This window comes from Lepisma saccharinum, chromosome 2 (assembly GCF_977018435.1).
Source record: "Lepisma saccharinum chromosome 2, izLepSacc3.1, whole genome shotgun sequence".
Lineage (NCBI taxonomy): Eukaryota > Metazoa > Arthropoda > Insecta > Zygentoma > Lepismatidae > Lepisma > Lepisma saccharinum.
This window is the reverse complement of record NC_139230.1, coordinates 213133039-213155694: the sequence shown is the minus strand read 5'-3', so window position 1 is coordinate 213155694 and position 22656 is coordinate 213133039. Positions and strand designations below refer to the sequence as shown.

The 22656-nt window shown below is 36.9% G+C and overlaps 1 protein-coding gene across 2 annotated transcripts in view; it reads left to right on the top strand.

Annotated features, from left to right (window-relative positions):
- Positions 1–17900, top strand: part of LOC145984303 (uncharacterized) — a 141833-nt gene extending 123933 nt beyond the window's left edge. For both annotated transcript variants that reach the window (XM_083117951.1, XM_083117952.1), the window contains exons 14-18: positions 1448–1578; positions 4184–4364; positions 9144–9415; positions 12084–12584; positions 15834–17900. In XM_083117951.1, coding sequence (XP_082974077.1) covers positions 1448–1578; positions 4184–4364; positions 9144–9415; positions 12084–12584; positions 15834–16295 — 1547 coding nt within the window. In that variant the 3' untranslated portion in view covers positions 16296–17900. The remainder of the gene's footprint in view (positions 1–1447; positions 1579–4183; positions 4365–9143; positions 9416–12083; positions 12585–15833) is intronic.
- Positions 17901–22656: the final 4756 nt, after the last annotated feature.

Below are 22656 nucleotides of genomic sequence, written 5' to 3'. Positions count from 1 at the left end.
GATTATCAGTGATCCAGGCTCCACTTCATCAGGTGGCCACGTAAAGACCTATCTTTGTATGTAGGTTGCCAGGGAGGATTATGTTACGGTGGCCCAGGCTCCACCTTGTCAAAGGATTGATGCTGTAGGATATCAACCCCAAAAAAAATGAAAAATGAAAAAACTCCTTCAGTGCCGCTTATGTGCTACTGTCAGACCCTGAATTGTTGTGGACATACAGTTCTCCCAGTGTGTGTGCTACACTGATCACCATTTGTATGCTGACTGGCCAAAGCAGGGTTGGAGATGTATCTTTTTTTACAGATACATCTCCAACCCTGCTTTGGCCAGTCAGCATACAAACGGTGATCAGTGAAAGCAATCAGCTATTTGTTTTGTACGTTTAAAATGTTTATACTAGTGTCCATAATCTAATTATATTTTCTTTGCTTTTGGAATATACTTAATATTATTTTACCGTTAATCTATTAATCAGTAAATTTGCAGACTGCCACACTATATGTAACATCAACAATTTATCAGATGTGTTTTCACACCCTTTAGGATGTTCAGGAATTGAAGAACTCACAATATCAGTACCTCACAACTTTAAATTACCTTATATTTTATAAATATATGCCTCTTTTAATGCAGATGGCCATCTACAAGAAAAAACCTTTCTTGTGCCTTCAATAAGTTATTTGTTATTATTTTTTAGGTATATCTTATTCATACTAAAGTTCATACAATATGATTAGCACCTTTCTCACCCATATTCTGAGTCTTTTTTTGTTATTAGAAGTAATTACTTGTTGAAACAAATTACTTATTTCTTCATCTTTCAAGATAACTTTTACAGTAGTTCCTATTGTATATTCCATATCCTGTTTCATTGTTAAATGGATCACCATCACCATTTTCCATACACACAATAAAGGAACGAACATATGAAAAAATTCTTACATTTCTTTCATGCATGTTTTAAGGCAGTGGTTCCCAAAGTGTGCACCGCGGCCATGGCTGGCTTACAGGTGCACTGAGAAATGGTTCCCACTAATTACAATTGTAGATTCAATCAGTGATATGATTGTTCGAAATATGTGCTTATTTAGTACTTTTACATAGAATGTTTCTGAATTTGAAATGTGTGTTTAAAAATGAACTTATGGCAAGCAATCGAACCACGCTAACTGACCATTGCAACTGTTAGATAGGCCTACATTCTGACTTGGGCACCATGGAAAAAATCTTGAAACACTAAGGGCACTGTGAAATCAGAAAGTTTAGGAACCTCTGTTTTAAGGCATTGGATTTTTAGTCAATGTTATATTGCATAGTCATATTGCTGGCTTAACTAAAATTTGTATGTCATTGGTTCATATGATTTACATCAACAAATCATTTTGCCTGATTATTAGCTTAGTATAAGTTTTGTAAATCCTTCTTTAAAAACATTTTCTCTTTTTAGAATATACCAAACTGATGAGATATCAAGCACATGATGGATTTGTAACCAACTTTTCTAGATCTCCATATGATGGTGAAGTAGTCCTCAGTTATGGTGGAAATCGCTATGCAATTTGGCATCAAGGCACAGGAGTAAGTGACTACACTGCTGCTTCTGTATACATAATTGATATCTATTAAGTGAATGCCAATATTTTTGACACAAAATATATTTCAGTATGATCGCATATCTATCTACTCAGTCTCCACCTAGCATGCACAGTATATACATATTTGACCCCAATCTCATTATTTTTAAACCTAAATGTTGATTTCACTTATTCCTTTTCCTTGCCTTATGATATGTGATCACATCAAAGGATAATTGAGGTGCTTGGAAGCCAAAGGGTATAAGTGAAAAAGTAGATTTTGGAGTAGGGGAACTTTCAAGTTTGAACTCCTAACAAAAACACTGGTTTTTGTCTTGTATGTACCCATTGCTTGCATTGTAGAATTATTTTCTTGTAGTTTACGGTTATTACAAGCATAAGAAAACAGTTTTTTGTTGTGACGTTTCAGGAGAACACACACTCCCTTCATCAGACATTTCTTTTAATTTTCACTAAAGATAGTTATAACAATGGTTAGCAATTTTTTAAACAAAAAGAATCCGTTATATAATGGATGTTGTCAATGTTACATTGCTGAAATGTCACAATGAAAAACTGTTTTCTTTTGCTTGTAATAACCGTAAACTACAAGAAAATAAAGACACTGGGTAAAACAAAAAGTTATTTTTCATAGGTAAAAGGTGTAAGTTCCCCGTGCATGTGGATCCGCTACCAGGCTTTTGGATATTTTATGCCTAATATTTTTGAAGACTCAAATATTCTGTATTTTATCACCAAGTTTAACAGGCTAGATAATGTTTTTAAAGTTTCGTTTAAGTCAACTTTGTGTTCAAGGCACGCTAATCGGAACTGCACTGAGAGTTTAAATTTTGATCCTAACTTGCAATAAAAGGGGGATCGAATCAGAACCCTTTGAGAGAATATGTTTTTGTTTTATTTGATGATTCAGTTAATTTTTATTCCTCATACCCAGTCAACCCGTTTATGGTGGCAATAGGAGGAATTATGATAACAACATACACTATTGTAATGACCATCTTCTTGGGATCCCGCATTTAAATTGTGGCCTGGGCATGTAATCAATCAAAGTGTTCCGTAATCAATTTCATCATATCATCACTCCTGCTCATCTTCGTGATTAGCCAAAAGTGGCAAAAAATCAAAGTAAAATAAACTGAATCAATCAAACCATCTACTGGGTCCCTCCCTATCTGTGCATGCAAAACAATACTATAATCTCTGGATCATTGATTCCTGTTTAGAGTATGATATATTGTTCATATAAAACAGTTCAAGTGTAGGTTAGAAATTATTCTTGGTGAGGTGAGGCACACTAGTGAAAATTGCCCCTCGCAACTGTAATTTCTGGATCCGCCGCTGAAGTGATGTGACATTGTAATTAAAAACACATACCTTACAATTTACAAATAATTATAAGAATGTCACTGTTTCATTAATATAGAAACAGTAAGGAAAGAATTTCAAGTATTTCATGGTTATTTATAAAATATAGAGGCCCATGTTGTGAAATATTTATGTAGGCCTACGTGCGAGTATAAAATACATAATAAACATCGTACCTTGAATATTTCATTTGAACAGGAACTCCGATGTCTGTGGTAAAATGGTCATTAGTACAGCATACTACGATGCCAGAGGTCCCGGGTTCAAATCCAGGCCTGGGCATGGCTATTTTTTGTGAATGTCCCTTCATCAATTTCATCATATAGTCAGTCACCCTCGTCATCGCAATTAGCTAAAGTGGCAGAAAAGCGATGCTAAATAACAAAACTAAATCAAATCCATTCTGCTCTTCTTTGGGATGCCAGAGGCCTGCATATCTTCACAATTTGAAGCTTACCCTCATACAAAAGCCGAGTAAATTGTTTCGTCAATAGTTCGTTAATTATGTCACTCATGTTCATTCACTACACTACACAGCACAGATCATTCAAAACGTATATGTCACTCACTCAATACACTAAATAAAATCTGCACAGTAAGGTACGTAATTTTCTTAAACTTCCTTCAACACGGTCAGCCACTCTCCCCCAGTCATAAATAAAGCAGCCGAGGGATTCAAAACTTTGCCATCATCGTAAAGCATGATTGGTTGAAGGCCAGTGCGGCCTCTTGCTTCTGCATGTGTTCAATGGGACAGTGTTGGCACAGAGGGAGAAAGAAATTCCCTGTCACTTTGCCACCTTTTCTCATTCCTGTAATTGTAGTTCTGTTTAAAAATTTCCCTTTTCTGGGAATAATCTTATGCTGGTTAGCGAATTGGCATCGCTGTAAGGTTTTATTGCTGTTATAAAGTGAAGACTTTCCTGTCCAACTCTTGGGTTTGGAAGCTACTGCAAGTACGTCACCAATCGCCTACAGGTGGTGGTTGAGGAAGAATTTAACGGATGAAGCCTGGTGGTAGTTTTAAGGGAAAGGAGCCCATTTCCATGTACTATCGTTTTCTCCAGTGGACGTTATTTGAGTGAAACATCGGTCACATTTGCTTGTCAATTATTTTCTCTATTTAGTCTGGGCTTCAGAGATAGCCTAGCTAGCCTAGAATATACGTGCCTGATATGTATATATATTTTTAATGACTTTAATATTTTCTGTCTGTTTTTCAGATTGAACCATTTGTAGATAACCAAAATGATAATAACAAGTATGTCTGGGCAACTTGGTCTTACCACCATCCTTTAATGTTCTACCTTTCTCGTTCTGATGGCCACTTTGAACTTTGGGACATATCGACGAGTTACGAATATCCTGTGTTTGAGCAGCAGTTTTCAGGATGCCCAATAGCTGGTATATATTTCATTGTTTTTGTATTAAGACCTTCAAGCTCATGCAGGTTAATCAATTGCATAGATTTCATGAATTTTGACTCATAAGATTTTAAGTCTGGAATTACACACCAGAGCTTTGTCATTTGTGAAACCATGTTTGCACAGATTTGGAAGTGGTTCGAAAAAACCCTGACTGACTTTTTTCTGCTTTTTTCCACAAGTGTTTCAAATTTGTCACAATACATCATTTGACAGAACTTTTCTCCTTTACAGCTTTCATTTGTCTCTCTAGTACACATATTTCTAAACTTAAAATATTGCTTTCAACATGACATTCATATCTAGACATAAGCAGTAGTTGCAAAACAGCATGAATGGACTTTTTTGCCAAGTGTTATCTTCATATTTCAGTGGGCTTATTAAATATATTTACATAGTGTACACACTTTCATATAACTAGAGTAGTTTTGTGAATAGAATCTAATAGTATGATGTAATTTTCAATGTTTGAATATGACATACAAACATGCACATAAAACAAAAGTAGGAAATTTTGCTACATGTTTTAACACACTTATCAAATGTGCCCTCAGTGAAACAATTTTTTCTTGAACTAGATCGAAAATCTAGTATCAAACCCCATTATATTTATGTTCAGCTAAAAATATTTGTATTCCGGCTTTCATGTGTATCATGAGTAATCTGACTTGGCTGCTAAACCTGGTTACAGAGCAAGCAGTTGTCATGTATTTTGGCCTCCTAGTGCAGTAATTCAATTTGGTTTATTATACAAGACATATTTTTAAAGTAAGTTCCATTTTGATATTACATACACACAAGGACACGTGTTGTAATAATTTTATTTTTACATGAAAGCCTGGGCCTACATCTACTTTTCAACATAATGTTGCCACCTACATTAAGGCACTTATCGTATATTACGAGACCAGGTTCTGAATGCCATCTTCATAGAAATCGGCCACCAGATAACCACTGCTGCACAGCTGTTTTCACGCCATCATCTGCGTTAAAGCACTGACCAGCAAGGTGTTTCTTTAAGTGCAGGAACAAGTGATAGACACTGGGTGCTATGTCAGGGCTATCAATTTGTTCCCAACCAAATGACATGATGTGATCTTGGGTTCGATGTGCCACGTGTGGATGAGCATTGTCGTGAAGCAATATGATCCCTTTACTGAGCATGCCGCGCCTTTTGTTTTGGATTGCACGATGCAGTTCATTCAAGGTCTCACAATATGTCTCAGCATATACTGTGTCACCCCGAGGCAAAAAACCCACAAGCAACACTATCCAAAACACTGTGCACATGATTTTTCGGGCTGAAATTGTTTGCTTGAACTTCACTTTCTTGGGTGATGTTGAATGCCTCCATTACATGGACTGTTGCTTTGAATCCGGTGTAACATGAGACACCCATGTCTCATCACCAGTGACAATTTGGCTCAACAACTGATCACCTTCAGCACTGTACCTCTTGAGGAAAGTCAAAGCACTGGCTCACCGTTTGGTTTTGTGTAACTCAGACAGCATTTTTGGTACACACCATGACCATAACTTCCGGTAACTTAAGCGTACTGTCAAAGTTTCCTACTGAACACTGCGTGACACTTCCGGAAACTCTGTAGATAAAGATGAAATCATAAAGCGTCTGTTTTCACACACTTTTTCATCAACTTGCTGCACCAGGTCATCGTTAATAACAGACGGTCCCACTTTGTCCCTCGTCGTGCACATTTGTACGGCCATCTTTAAATGCCCTCACCCATCTTCTTACCATGCTATCACTCATAGCGTTGTCTCCATACATTTCTGCAATCTGCCGATGGATTTCAGCCACTTTCACGTCTCTTGCACTTAGAAAATGAATGACAGCACGTAGCTCACACTCTACGGGACTTTCAATCATCTGAGGCATTGCAACCACACCTGAACAACTGTCCACTCAGGCGAACAGTTGCGTACTGCCATCTGTTGCAAGCCCATACATGCAGGTCCTCAGCACGCATTTTCGAAACTGCGAGTGCAGCACTACAGCAGCCTAATTGCAAGACAGAACTTACTTTAAAATATGCCTCGTACTTTGATTTTCTTCCACTTTTGGCTGATTACAAAGAGTGAGAATGAGTGATGATATGATGAAATTGATGAAGGAACACTCATACCCAGACCAGGATTCAAATCCGAGTCCCTTGTCATCATAGCATGCTGTACTAACCACCCCACTATGTAGTTCAGCTTTAAATGTTATTAAATTAAATATTAATAATAAATTATGGTATAATCATAAAGAGCAATAGTTTGATTATATTGAGGCTTGTCAACAAATATAAAATTAGGTTTACATTAGTTGTCAACCACTGGATCTATTGAACCATTCGCCGGCTCCCGTAGCAGGCTGGTTAGCACATTGTGCTATGATGTCAGAGGTCCCGGGTTCAAATCCTGGCCTGGGCATGGATGTTTGTGAGTGTCCATTCGTGAATTCCATCAAATCATCACTCATCCCCATCTTCGCAAATTAGCCAAAAGTGCCACAAGAAATGAAGTAAAATGAAGCAAATCAATTAATCAATAATGATCCATTCATAGTCTGGTATAACTGATGCCAGTGGCCAAACTGTGGCCCAGCAATTGAGAAACACTGGCCTAGTGCACATTGGCCCCAAAACTGAGGCAGAATCTGGAATAAATTGGCCTGAAATGTCAAAAAATCCATTTAAAAAATTGGTATTTTTCCAGAATTTTTTTTGTGTAAAATCCACTTTATGTTCAGATAGGCTAATAGGAACTGGACCCACAATTTAAAATGGGATCCAAACCACTGTGCCTCCATTGGGGATTGATCCTGAGAGCCTGAGATTAAAGGGTGACAGAATTACTTATGGTTTATGGATCATGCTTTAGAAGTTACAGTGGTGTACATAGCATTACCAAACGTAGCAAAAAATAAAGATTTCAGGTTTGTGTTGGAGCACACTTTGATGATCATGATGTGAGGTGTGTGTGTGCATACATATATGAGCATGTGCATGCATGCATATACACATGTAGTTCAACAATGTTTCACAATCTCAGAAATTGTATAACTTTTCATGTGTGTTACGGGACTTTAGAAAAGTGCTAACGTAACTGGTATGTGGATACGTTAACACTTTTCGTGTTTGTATTGTTATGTGTATTAAACACAAAAAATATTTTTTTTCTCTTGTGGATATATAAAGTAACTTTTTCCCTGGAAAAGTCCTCCTCCATGGCTGTGTAGTGTAAGGCACTGTGCTTTGGACTCCGGCTGCAGAATGGCATTGGTTCGAGTCCACCTGGGTTCAGTCTTGGCCTGTGTATAGGACCAGTGGTAACCCACCATCGTGAGGAAATTGGGGAGCTATGAGTGAGTAGCATAACCCCGTCTCAGAACTCTCCTATAATGGCTGAGGATTTGATATGCTGACTCAACATCACCCCATTATTGGTTGAAGGTCTCCACACCTCTAAGTAGCATTGTGGGAGGGAGACTGGCAGTTGGAAGATAGGCCAAGGCACTTCAACGGCTGTTGAGCCATGGGTTATTTATTATTATTATATTTTTCCTGGGAAAACCAGGAACCCTCGACCATTTCTTCCCAACATGTTCCAAGATGGGGATGGCAGAAAATAGCCTGAAGCTCTGTTTTCAGTATTGCCACACATTGCCATAAATCACTGCAGAAAGATGGAAAAAAAAAATAAATATGCAGAATCAACAAAAATTAGCCACTGACCAACTCTGTGAAGACACCCTCCTTACAAGAATTTGCTACATCTGTCTTGATTGGTAAACACATGCCACTTCACATTTAGACAAGATTGGAAGAAAGAGAAATATAGAGTTTCTGGAAGTCTAGAACCATGTTCTCATTCTATAGGAATTCCTGGTCCCTTCCAAGCTCATACATGAAATTCTGGAAGGCCTGTGGACAAACTAGGAGATCTAAAAAGCCTACTTATTAGCCATACCTCTTCAGTAGATTATACTTGTACATCTATCAGCAATAATAGTTTTAATGTTTTTCCTGCATCTAGATCCATCATTTTAGATGCAGACTTGTCATGTCAGAAACTTGGTGTTCCACAAATAACATGTTTCTCCATGAACAACTAACAAGTCTAATAATAATAAACAGTTACTCTCCAAAAACCAGTTTGAGAAACAGCAGAACAAAAATTAATGAGAAAGGCTTGTTATTCTTAGGATATTTTCGAAGAGATTTGGGATGGTCAGCTTTACATACCCGTGTGTGCATGTGTTAATTTTATGTGTTTTTCTTACTCTTGTAATGAATATTCATGAATTAATATTTTTGTACATTTAACAAATGAAGAAAATTATTTTGTCTCTAATAACATATGAAATGCCAGGTTTTACTTTAAAATCATCCAAAGCTTCATAAAAACTGAGATGCACATTGTAAGTGAATATGAGGAATAGTAAATATGTCCAATTTCAGGTCATTTTATAACAAAAGTATAAGAAAGAGGGGCATTATAAATGTATTATTTTCCTAAAGTTCACATTTTTAACCTTTCAGTTATGCATAATTATAATTTGTGCTCAATTTTCTCTTTGCAACCAAAATTTTCAAACTGACTCCCCATATTGACCACATCCTTTAAAATATTTTCTTCTTGTTTCATTTGTAATTACATGGAAGTTTAGTAGGGTTTGCTGTGTAGAGATGTTTATTTGTTTTTAAATTCTATACATGGAAAAGAAATGTTAAATACATTTTTTTATTTACAGTGGCTCTTCCTCGATTACTAGAAGAGAGATATAATGAAAAAGCCATTGCTATTATTAAAGCTATTCGACCGATTGAAATGGATGACTCTGATGATGAAAAACTAAGTGAAAGTGACTCTATGTATGAGACTGACTCTGAATTATCTGATCCTGAAATGAAAGATGAAGATGATGAAAATGAGAGACTCTTTGTGATTGCAGCTAGTGAGCGGACTGGAATTTTAAGATTTATTGAGGTGCCTTATATCGTGAAGCTGGTCAGATATGAACAAGTGAGTTTGTGGTTGTTAATTCTCATCTTTCTTAAAATATATATTTTTAAAAACTATTTTTGAAAACACAGGAGGAAGTTTACTATTTCTAATGTAAAATTGCCTGTACTTCTGTGTCGTTCAAAATCAGGTCATCAATTCTAAGTAGTTTTGTGTTTGATTTTAAGTCCACTTTATGCACAAAAAGGCTAATCGGGACTGGAAGTACATTTTAAAGTGGGATCTGAACCACTATGTGTCCTCACCAGGTATCTGACCTGGGACCCATTGATTACAAGGAGGCAAAGTTAAATTCTAAATTGTAAATCACACACATGTAGCATGTGTGGAAGAAGAATACAGTAGATTTAAAAAGCATGTAAGCATAATATGTGCACTTTCCAGTTATTGGGAACTTTTTCTTATCATGTTAGCATATTGCTGTGTGTACAAAAGTGCAGGTATTCAGCATATTCTCTTTTATCTCTGTTGGTAACCTTTCAGCAGTAACTTTGCTTGCTCTTGAAAAAAAATTAGCCTTCAAGAATAATTATTCATTTCTCAATGTTTAGATTTTTTAAAAGTAAGGATTATTTGTAATTTAGTTATTAGGAGCCACAGTGGTAGGGCTACCATGTTTTGAAATGCTAAAAAGAAGACATTTTCTTCGAAAGCCACAATTTATTCACAAACACGAAAATATTACATAAATACAATTTGTCACCATTAAATAAAACTACTTTATTTTATCTTCATGTTCACAGCCAGGTTTCGTGAAAGACTAAGTCAGTTTTGTAGATGAAGCTTCACCTCTGACGGCTCTTTTGTGCTTCTCGCACTCCACGTGTGCTTGCAAGTCTAGCCCTCCTTTGTTTGCCATAGACACATATGTACCAGGTTTGCAAACCATACACTCGCCTTCAAAATCATCTCTACCACATCTAAAACATGAATACTTTTCTTGTAACTCATTAGTAAACTTGAACTTTCTTTTAGGCATATTAGTAGCTTACACCGTGTTCGCAAACTCTAACTTCCACTTCGAAACATGAACAAACGAATGACGCGGAAATCACATCGACCGGAACTTGAAACTGTAACAACAAAAGACTAATGCTTAGCGCATCATCCAGTACTGCCAACATCAGACGTTTAATGATTTGAGAAGTTGTAACTTCGTGATCTCTGACCTATGATGATTGGATAAAAGTAAAAACCCGGACATTTTAACAAAAAGTAAAAACCTGCCCGGATGCAAATTTCAGGGTCCGAAAAGAGGACATGTCCGGGAAAACCAGGACGTATGGTAGCCCTACACAGTGGTCTAGTTGGTAGGGAATCTGACTGCCATGGAGACCTGGGTTCAATTCCTGGGGTGGGTAATCTAAGGTCGGACTTTTTCCAGCCTTGTTCCCACATGAAGTACCTCTGGGGCTCACCCAGCGTCAAATCAATGGATACTTGGGGGGTGAAGGTGGCTGGAGCATGGTGCTGATCACATTACTTCCATAATGGCAGAGATTGAAATTGTGTGGGGCTCTACCCCCACATTCCCTAAATATGCCTTCATGGTACAGTGCTATATGCACAGGAAACTTTACCTTTTACCTTACCTTATTTTTCTGTTGCTTTTTCTGTTTGTCCCTCAACTAATCGTTATCGTTTATCTTCATCTTCACAATTAACATAAATAAGTACAAAAATTATGCAAAAAAACACCAAATATACCCTTAAAATTCAAGAAAATATCAATTTCAGGAAAATTTTATTGCATTTTTCTCTATTGGGACCATGAGTATTGAATATATATTAAGTCCAGGAATGTAAAATTAAGGCTTCACTGTATATTGTACAATCACGGACAATTCTGAGTTGTAACAACCCAATTGACTTTCACTGGAATCATTACAAAGCAGAAGTGTCCATGACTGTGCAACTCACTTTCACATGATATCACTTTTCAGCCCACATTTAAGCAAGAATATATTGTAATGCTTGTAATTGCCTCATTGACATTTTCCTTGCAGTGGAAAAGAATCTTATTTTTTTTTATATAATACTGTAAGCCATGGTTTTGACATTAAACATGATCTCAAAGAAGTCTAAAGTATTTAGGGATGATGAATGTTTACATTGTAAATTGAAATTTAATTTGCCTTATGCATCTATTGTACCTTTCTCTTGTAATCAAGGGGTCCCAGGTTTGATACCTGGTGGAGACACATAGTGGTTTAGATCCTTCTTTAAGCTGAAGGTCCAGACCCAATTAGTCTTTCTGTGTACAAATTAGACTAAAAAACAAACTCTTAACCATGAAGACTACTTGTTTAACATGCTACCATTTCATCCTGCTGGTTTGAGCATTCACAGCTCAATCAGCATATCACATCATGGAGGTCTGTTCAGATGCCAGTGCAGCCTGTATGCTGTACTGTATCCAATAAAATACTTCCAAAGCATAATACATAAAATGTATTTTTGGCAAAACTCCACCATTTATTCTCAGAAACTTTGAATTTGACATTATTTTTAATTGATTATTTTGTAAATTGAAATCAGACTTTTTATGTGTATTCCTGATTTTTAACCATTATAATCCTATTCACGTACTCATAAAGCAAAATATGTATGACCGATATGCTTTATAATTGCTAATTAATGCTTTATGTTTCTTTTTTACTTTCAACAGAAGGATTCTTTTCCGCTGTATGTGAAACATGAATGTTTCCGTCTCAAAACAATGCCAGTATTTGCAGATGTATTAAGAGAGATTCGGCGCCTTGAATTACTTGCTATGGGAATACCGGAAGAAGAACAAGGTCCGCAATTGAGTCCATATGAACAGTATATGTTAGAAATGGAATTGTGGCGTATAGAGATGGAAAAACGAATCTATGAAGAAATATTGCGAAAGGAACAGTTCAACCTTTTAGTGAAAGAAAGTTTGAAGAGATACATCAAGAAGTTCATGAATCGCCGTGATCGAAAGATGTTTCGCAAGATCAGACGTACTCAACTAAGAATCTTGAAAGAATGGAGAACGGTTAATATACTGGATATTCAGGAGAAAAAAATGAAACGTTTTATAGAGCGGAGAAGAGTATTTGAAATAAGAATGAGACGGATACGTTACAGAAGTAAAGAGGCCTTTGATAAAAGGGTGAAACAAACTTTAAAGGAGATGGAAGAAGTAAGTATAATTTATTTATTTATATTTATCATATATTAATATGAAAGGTCTATGTTCATGACTTTATATAAGTATATTTACATATATTATATCATTGCACTTTTTTTTTTAACCAGGAAAACATTAGTTGGAAGATATACTACTGATTAGATAGAGCCACCCTTTGGAGAGACCAGTGTCCAGAAACTATTAGCTTGCCCCCCCCCCCCTCCCCCTTAAATCCATTTATCAGGCACTGGGGAACAGATATTTTCTCATCACTATAAATATCTTGTCTCTATTGAAATATTTTTAGAGTTGCTATCGGAGTAAACAGGCCAAATGTTTCAAAATTATTTGGCAAAAAACACAGATTAAAAAGTAAGGAACATTACTAAAGAAAATTGTTCTACATGAGTGTCAATTCCTGGATCACAGGAACTTTATCTCTTTCTGTTGGACATTCATTACATAAAATTTATGTTTTAGCCACCTTGTTTGTCAATGCTCCTTAAAGAGTTTGCACATGCACAAAATAATGCCATAAATTTTAACATTAACAAAATATGAATGACCTTGTGCTCTCTCAAGTTTCTTCCTATGAGAACTGTTTTTCCATCTTGCTACACTTAGTGTGAAATTCTGCCTGTTTTACTTCTTCCTACAGGCTTAGCTACGGGGTATGCCGGGTGTGCCTAGGCACACTCTAATGGGCTGCTTTATCAAAGAGAATTAAATACAGATATTTCAATAAGAGAGAAAATAAGCGGCATCTTTCTTTTTCCAGGACAAAATTATTAAAAGTAGAGATTATTTGAAATATTGAACTCGCTGAGTTTATCCCCGAATCCCACCCCCTTCCTCAATATTGGTCTAAAACTTACCTATATTTGTGGAAATAGGTTATTTTCTTTACTGAATGCTCAAAATTAAAAACTGATATAATACAGGGAAACAATATGTATAACAATAACAACAATGTCACAGTAACATATTTGCTGCCAACAATCGCCTTCCCCTCCATTCTCGCAATCAACTAATTATTGTATGCTTTCTGGGGGACAGAAAGCTTATCAGTAAACATTTTGACAATGCAAGTATTTTTATACAATAAATTTTCACTTGGTCAGCATTTTAATGTTTTATTAACATGGAAACAAGGCTCAACAGTGCTACCATCAGCTTTTCTTGTAGCCCAGAACTGTTTCTTTAATTCTTCATTGGTGTGTTTTGCATTAATGTTGCAATAGAGTAATATAACATAATGTAATGTAAAAATTGGTAAATTGAAGCTCTGGTAAATGTGAGTTTGGTATATGAGGCAGCTTAGGATATTTGTTTTGTGACGAGTGGATAGATAACAACAGTTGACCAGGGTTTGGTGTAGGTGGAGGTTATATTCTGTAGTTCTGTTGGAAAGTTGGTGAGGTGTTCTAGAGAGAGTGTGCTTTCTTGGTGTGGAATGGGTGAGAACTGGGTAAGTGTAAGTACTGCTTGTGGTTGGTGGGTTTGATATGGATGGATGTTTTCAAATGCCTTTCCTCAAAGTGCACATCCACATCAAGGAGGTGATTTGATTGGTTAAGTGGGTCCAAGCAAACTTAATGGAGTTGAAGTGGTTGAGTGGAAAGGGATGGTTTCCATGTGTGCAGAACATGAAAATACCATTCATGAAATGGAGCCAGAGAAGTAGTTTTAAGGGTTGGATATCCATGCACTCTTGCTCAAATTTAACTATGAAAGGCATTGGATGGGCCATTCTTGGACCTAAGACTGTGCCTCAAATCTGGGGGTAATGTTTGTCCTCAATGGGCTACGTAGGTCAGGAAGTTAGTGCTGGGGTTGTGGATTTTTGATTTGTTAACTCTTTCACTCTGCAAGCAACTTGAGTAGATTTTTTTCAATATGGGTAACTTATGGAAAGTGACTGCAATTGATTTCAAATGTTCTCATGTCACTGCTGATATCCAGCAAAGTTGCCCTGTTAGAAAATACATTACCAGAGCATGCTGTCATCTAGTGTCTGGCATTTTGACTGTATTCCAAAGAAATAACTCGCTTTGGTTTTGAAGAAATGAAAAGCGTGTACATCCACGTGTATCTAAACAACAATGACAAGGATCATCTATCTGCTCAGTGGCATGCCCAGGATTTTTGAAAGTGGGAGAGTACAATTACTTTTATTTTTATTAGTAAGCCCTCATTTTGCCATCTTTTCCTGCATTTGAGGTCCTTTTCTTTTTTAGGAATACTAGACCAAAAGGAAGGGTTTTGACCTAATCCCCCAAGGTTGTTTTTTTTGCCCCCTTCTTGGGCACACCACTGTTTTCACTTCAATAACAATGGAAATCTAACACCATGGGAGACTCCCAGCTATGGTCCTTTGTTCAAAGAATAGTGGTAGAATTCATATCAGTACTTTAGAATACTTTTTTACAAATTTAAGCAATTCTGAAAATTTCCTCAAAAAAACTACAGCTATATCAGCATGCCAAAATCTCGCAGCGAAAGAGGGTAGATTTCAATGGAGCAGAGGCTGTGGGAGTGAAGTATGTTGGTGTAGAGGGAAATTATATCAGTGGTAGCCAGGATGGTGTTTGGGGCAGTGGTTGAAGGATATTGATTTTCTGGGTGAAGTTGTTGGTGTCACGAAGCTAGGAGAGCAGAGCTTTCATACGAGGCTGGAAGTGGAAATCGACAAAGGCTGAAATTATTATGCTGGGTGGGTTGTAGCTGGACACAATGGGCCTACCAAGGCGAATTTTGGACAGTAGGTAAAAAGTAGGGATGCAGGTGTTGTGTGGGATTATTGTAGAGACTGTCAGACCCTCAGGAGGACCTTGGGTGTTGATGATCACCAGGATTTTGCTGAGGTGTGTGGTTGAAAGGTCAAGAGTGGTGGTTTTGTAGGTCGAGGAGTCTGCCAGCTGGCTTCAGCATTGAGAATCCAAGACTACCATGGTGGACTACTGAACTGTGTTATGGTGTTCAGAATTGTCCTTATTACCGTATTAATTTTGTAATTTTAATACAGTGATTTGCATAGCTTACTTGGTAGAGCACATAAGGATCCACAACAGTTTGATCAAATTAAATGCCCTTTTATTAGAACTTATTATTGTGTATCATTATTCCTGAAGGTTTTCCTGATCTAGCATTGATTTTCATTAGAATTCCATTAATAAAATTGTTAAATATATACTACCATATTATATTTCAAAGATTATAATTAAAGCCAAACTATGACATGTGGATAATTTCTCTTTGCAGGAGAGAAGAGTGGAACCTAATTTGATTGAAAAATTTGAGATGATAGAGGCAGAAGAGAGAGATGCTATTGACCAAGCCATTGTTGATGACTATGATGAAACTGAAGAAGTAGCGGTGGAGTCATGTAACACATATAACTACTCCTTGGTATTTACATTGAGAAGTTCTTTAGGGAGAAGGTGGCGTAGGAAACACAGAATGGGGAACACGTTCCACAGAAGGGTCCATGGAATATTGAAATACCTTACTCCATCTGGCTATGGAGTATACTTAACATCCAAACTTTGTCACAGAATGATTTATAATCTTTGGAGTTTCAAAGTTTCACTTCTCCGTCGTATAATATCCCCTCCAAAAGTTATGATAGAGTATTGTCCTCATCCATACAAATTTAACCAGGACTTGTACAAGAAACCGAAAAAGAAGTGGAAACCCCTTGCACGTCATCGGTTTGAAGTGTAACACCCTTCTTAATGAAGGTGTGTTACATAACTCCCCCCAAATGTCAGACTTTAATTGTTTCATTAATCTCTCTAAAGCAAAGGAATTAGAGTTTGTCATTTGATGCTGCTTCTACCAAAATTTCTCAATCAGTAATAATCTATCCAGAAATAGGAATTAGAGTTTGTCAGCTGATGCTGCTTCTACCAAAATTTCTCAATCAGTAATAATCTATCTAGAAATAGGAATATGAGTTGTCAGCTGATGCTGCTTCTACCAAAATTTCTCAATCAGTAATAATCTATCCAGAAATAGGAATTAGAGTTTGTCAGCTGATGCTGCTTCTACCAAAATTTCTTAATCAGTAATAATCTATCTAGAAATAGGAATAAGAGTTGTCAGCTGATGCTGCTTCGACCAAAATTTCTCAATCAGTAATAATCTATCCAGAAATAGGAATAAGAGTTGTCAGCTGATGCTGCTTCTACCAAAATTTCTCAATCAGTAATAATCTATCTAGAAAAAGGAATAAGAATTTGTCATTTGGTGCTGTTTCTGCCTAAATTTCTCAATCGGTAAAACAATCAGGAACATGTAATTGGTTTTATGTTTCTAGTTCTGAATTTTAATTTCAATCCAGTTTAAGTAGTTCTTGTTGTGTCATTTTGTTGTACAAATAGGTACATGTGTTTTACGTGACAAGTAAATTAAATACCTAGTAGAGTTTGATTTACTTAATTTCACATTAACTGAAGCATTTACCAGTAACAAGATACTCACATTTTTAAACTTGTTCTGTTTGTTTTACTAATGTATCTATAAATAGGAATAAGAATTTGTAATTTCATGCTGCTTCTACCAAAATTTCTCAATCCGTAATAATCTATCTGGAAATAGGAATAAGAGTTGTCAGCTGATGCTGCTTCTACCAAAATGTCTCAATCAGTAATAATCTATAGAGAAATAGGAATTAGAGTTGTCAGCTGATGCTGCTTCTACCAAAATTTCTCAATCAGTAATAATCTATCCAGAATTAGGAATTAGAGTTTGTCAGCTGATGCTGCTTCTACCAAAATTTCTCAATCAGTAATAAGCTATCTAGAAATAGGAATAAGAGTTGTCAGCTGATGCTGCTTCGACCAAAATTTCTCAATCAGTAATAATCTATCCAGAAATAGGAATTAGAGTTTGTCAGCTGATGCTGCTTCTACCAAAATTTCTCAATCAGTAATAATCTATCCAGAAATAGGAATAAGAGTTGTCAGCTGATGCTGCTTCTACCAAAATTTCTCAATCAGTAATAATCTATCTAGAAAAAGGAATAAGAATTTGTCATTTGGTGCTGTTTCTGCCTAAATTTCTCAATCGGTAAAACAATCAGGAACATGTAATTGGTTTTATGTTTCTAGTTCTGAATTTTAATTTCAATCCAGTTTAAGTAGTTCTTGTTGTGTCATTTTGTTGTACAAATAGGTACATGTGTTTTACGTGACAAGTAAATTAAATACCTAGTAGAGTTTGATTTACTTAATTTCACATTAACTGAAGCATTTACCAGTAACAAGATACTCACATATTTAAACTTGTTCTGTTTGTTTTAAATATAATGCAAAATGAGTATCTGGACTGTCAAAGTTAAATTTTTAATTTTGTTACAATAAATAAATGTTTCTAGTTTTAAAATTAGTTTCATTTAAAAATCTATTTGTCAGAAAATAATTTACATACAGACAGAAGTTCGTTTTACCTGCCAGAAAACAGGAAAACAAGGTTGAACACAGCATACACAAAAATAAAAATTTGAAAGTTCTGATGTTTCGCTGGCTCTCAGCCAGCATTGTCATGGATAAAATGGAGTTAAAAACAGGTGTGGGAAATAGGAGGAAAAGGAGTAGACACAGTGCCCACACCTGCTTTTAACTCCATTTTATCATTCACAAAGCCATTGCAACTTTAAAAGTTTTATTTTTGTGTGCTGTGTTTTATCATCTTTTCCTGCTTTCTGACACAGGAAAACTTCGCGGACAACACAATAGTCATATACAAAAAGGAAGAAGAACTCAACCTTCTAGTGAACAAGCTAAATAGCATCCACACCAGGCTCAACTTCACCACAGAACAAGAGAAACTTGGTAAGATCGACTTCCTGGACATCACCATCAGCAGTGCACTTAACAAATTCATAACCACTGTCTACAGAAAACCAGATGCAGACAACCAGTACATACACACTCTCTCTAGCCATCCACCCCAAAAAAGCTAATGTGTGGCTGAACTTTTATCGAAGAGCCTTCTCCTACTGCTGCAGAGAAGAGGATCTACGAGAAGAGATAGCCACCAAATAGCCCTGGAACATGGCTACACAGAAGCACAACTTTCCACTTCATGCAGTAAAGGGGAAATACAGGTCAGACACCCTAACCAGCCACAATCAACCCATCCACAAGCTACCCAGCCACAATCAACCACCAATGGCCAATATAAATGGTTTGCCTTCCCCCACCATCCCACCACATCCAACCACATATCCAAAGCCCTTCTCCCATATGGCATCAAAGTAGTTCACAAACCCAATGCCAAAATAGCTGATAAACTAAACAAACACAAATGGTACTTCCTCTCCCCCCTTGAGAACTCAGGTGTATATGATGCAGAGTGTGAGTGAAAGGCATTACATTGGCAGGTCCATCAGATCTGGCAATGAAAGAATCCAACAGCACAAAACAGATGCGATAAAAGCCCAACCCACTACTGGTCTTGCTAAACACATCAAATTCTAAAGGTACAAGTTAAACACACTGTGCACACACTCGTAGACACCAAAATCAAGGAAACACATGCCTGCACTTCCTGCACTAGCTAAACATCGATAGCAGACAGGCACACCACACTTGGATTCCCCTACTATAATACCGGGAAATAGCAGATAACATGGATGCAGACGTACAGTTAACAACAGCACACCTAGCGTCAGCGGGAGAACTACAAACAAAAGATGCATGCCAAATAACAGTACAGCAAGTTCCAACGAGGGTGGTGGCAGTGGCCACTGAAATTAATAGAACGAAAAAGAAAAAACAGTTTCGTGGATAAAGTAAAATGAATACTAGTTTCTCCGTATTTATACGTGGGTCGTTCAATATATAAGTTTCCGTATGCTGTAAAAAATTATTTTTAAGATACATTTGAGAACTATACATACATGTGTAGGATGATCCTTACTCACTTCTCCACATAATCCCCATAGAGATTCAGGCATTTGTCCCACCTTTGCACCAATTTGTCCATACCCTTTGCAATTTGTCCATACCCTTTATCCATTGTTTGACAATAATGGTTAGCATTAATTGTTCTTCCTCATTTCAAAAAGTCTACAAGCAGAACGCTATTAGCATCCCAGAAAACGATCACAAGCACCTTTCCAGCTGATCGATCCGTCTTGAACTTCTTCTTCACAGGAGACTGTTTGTGCTTCCACTCCATTAATGTTCTCTTGAATTCGGGAGTGTAATGATGGACAAATGTCTCATATCCTGTCACAACATGCGTACACCATCCATGCTTCTGAACTCCTTATGACGCAAGCCCGCGTTTTCCGAACAAGCATTTACTTTTCGCCCTTGAGCGCATGCGCCTTCATGTCTGATAACGAATCAATTGTTGTTCCTTGTAGACGAAGGATGGCACTTGTCAACCATGTGTTTCTTTTAAATGGTATTGCTTTATACAAGATTTTATAGCACAGAGAAACTTATATATTGAACGTCCCTAGTATACTACTGTGTCTCTCTTTTTCCAATTATAAAAAAGAAATACTCATTAAAAATAATATAGGTTACATTTGAAGATTCATAGTTTGCATTTCTGATTTTTAAAAAAAGTTTAGCATATTTAAGGATATTTCAGTTATGCCTTAATGCCTGAAGATCAACTTTATTAACATACTATTACTACTACTTTCCTTAAAGAAAATTCCACCAGTGTGTTACAAGAATCTCTGCCAAGTGTAAATTTCTGTCTCATATTATTATTATTATTTCTGCCAGTAATTTATTATTATTATTTAAATATGATAATTGCTGATGAATCCCTGAAGACTTTGTATTGATTCACATTGAGATTTCAAATTTAATGAATCTTGCTCAGGGCCTCATGGTATGTTGCTACGCCACTACATCCCTGTTCCATATTAATCTTCAAACTCTTTGATAGAGTCCACCACCCATTTGTCCCCTTCTGTTTACATTCTAATCTATTCTTCCACTTCTCTCAATTTTGCCTCCTAGATATTTGAAACTCTCCACTACCCTCAACTCTTCTGTGTTCACCTCTATTCTTGGTTCATTTCTGGCTGTTTCTCATTATTAGCACCTCACTCTTTTCTGTAATGAAATTCATTCCTGCTCTTCTAATTTCATCATTCCAACTATCAAGCTGTCTCTGTAATTCTTCCCTGTCTCCCCATTTCGTAACGAATTATATTTTAATTAGATTTTTTCTAGAAGCTTCCACCTGACCGAGGGTCATTCACATGTTTTCACCAGCTGCCTGCTCCTCGGAGGTATTTTATTTATGCACAGTCAAGTGTGTACAGATTTCCTGAAATATTGGAGTAACTGAAGCAAACAGGTAAACAGGTAGCAATCTGCTTACAGAATAGGAAGAAATACTTGACGAATTGACGTGGTGGAAGTCTCCACTGGGAAAGCATTAGAGGAGAATATAAAAATATAAATACGTTAGATAGTATCAGAAATTCACAACTTACGTGAGTGAGTATAATTTATCCAAACGACGTTTCGGAGGTCAATACTTCCTCCTTCTTCAGGTCCACATTAATGTCTAGACACCAAACATGGTGTGGCGTAAAAAAGTGTTATATAGGTTGAAGGTAAGGATAAAAAACACTTATAAAAGTTCCCAGATTAAACAAAGTAAAAGTTCCTGTGTTCTTAAAAAGCCCATATTAAAAACTAAAAAAAGCCACAGACACTTTTAACGAAAAATTCACTGATTGACTTTCCATAAGATGGTATAGTGCAAAAATTTAAACAATGAGACATCAAATACCCTAAGTTTTTTGTCATTAATCCACTGCAGAGATTGCGAAGATGAACACTCTGCTTGCTCTTTTGTTGCCCCCATTGCAAGCAAAACATGGGAGCAAGAGCTGTGCTGCGCAATGTTGGAAGGTTAAAAACCGGTCCCCTGAGGCAGTCTAAGAAACCCTATCTGGCATTGAGGCAAAGCGTGTGGGTAACGGTCTTCATACGCAGAGCTGAAGGTTACCTCCCCTCCATGGGACTGATTCCCCTCAACTCTTACATCACCAATCCAATGAAAATTCACATTCTTCCCCTGCGGCTCTAGAAACTTCGGCGGTGACATGAAAACCCAACTCGGTATAATCATTACTGGCTTTATCCCATTTTTCAGGAAATGGATCCACCCCTCTTCTAAATTACCGTCATCTCTATTGAGCTTATTATCATTTCCGGTGCATATATTCTGTCAAAAAAGTACCGGGAATTGTTAAATGAAATGCACAATTTTCATTTATTCATCACTATTTATTTTGTCACCTTCAAAGTAGGCCCCATTTGATGCAACACACATATGCCAGCATTTTTTCCAGTCTTGAAAACACTTTTTATAGGCGCTTTCCGGTATGGCCTTCAGCTTCTTCCACGAATTTTGCTTTATGGCTTCAATCGAGTCAAAACGGGTACCCCGGAGCAGCAATTTTAGTTTTGGAAACATAAAGAAGTCACACGGGACCAGATCTGGGGAATATGGTGGTTGTTCGATGGTATTTATTGTGTTCTTGGCCTTAAATTCGGTCACAACTTTCACTCTATGTGATGGCGCATTATCGTCGAGTAAAATCCACGAATTGATCTTCCACAAATCTGGCCGTTTCTGACGGATTTTCTCACGCAAACTCTTCAATACGGCCAAATAGTATTCTTTATTGACCGTCTATCCCTATGGAACGAATTCATGATGCACCAAACCATGAATATCGAAGAAAACAATGAGCATCAACTTGACTTTTGAGCGACTTTGACGTGTCTTTTTCGGTTTTGGCTCGTCTTTTGTCCTCCATTCTGATGACTGTTGACTTGTTTGCATGTCAAACTCATAGACCCATGTCTCATCACCAGTTATGATGTGTTCCATGAATGTGGGATCAGAATTGGCGCGATCCAGCATGTCTAAAGAGACCTGCTCACGGTACTGTTTTTGAAGAAAATTCAGCTCTTTTGGAACAAGCCGTGCGGCGACGCATCTCATGCCCAAAATATCCACCAAAATCAAACGAACAAACTCGTGAGAGATGTTAAGGTCAGTAGCTATCTCTCTTAAGCTGGAATGGCGATTA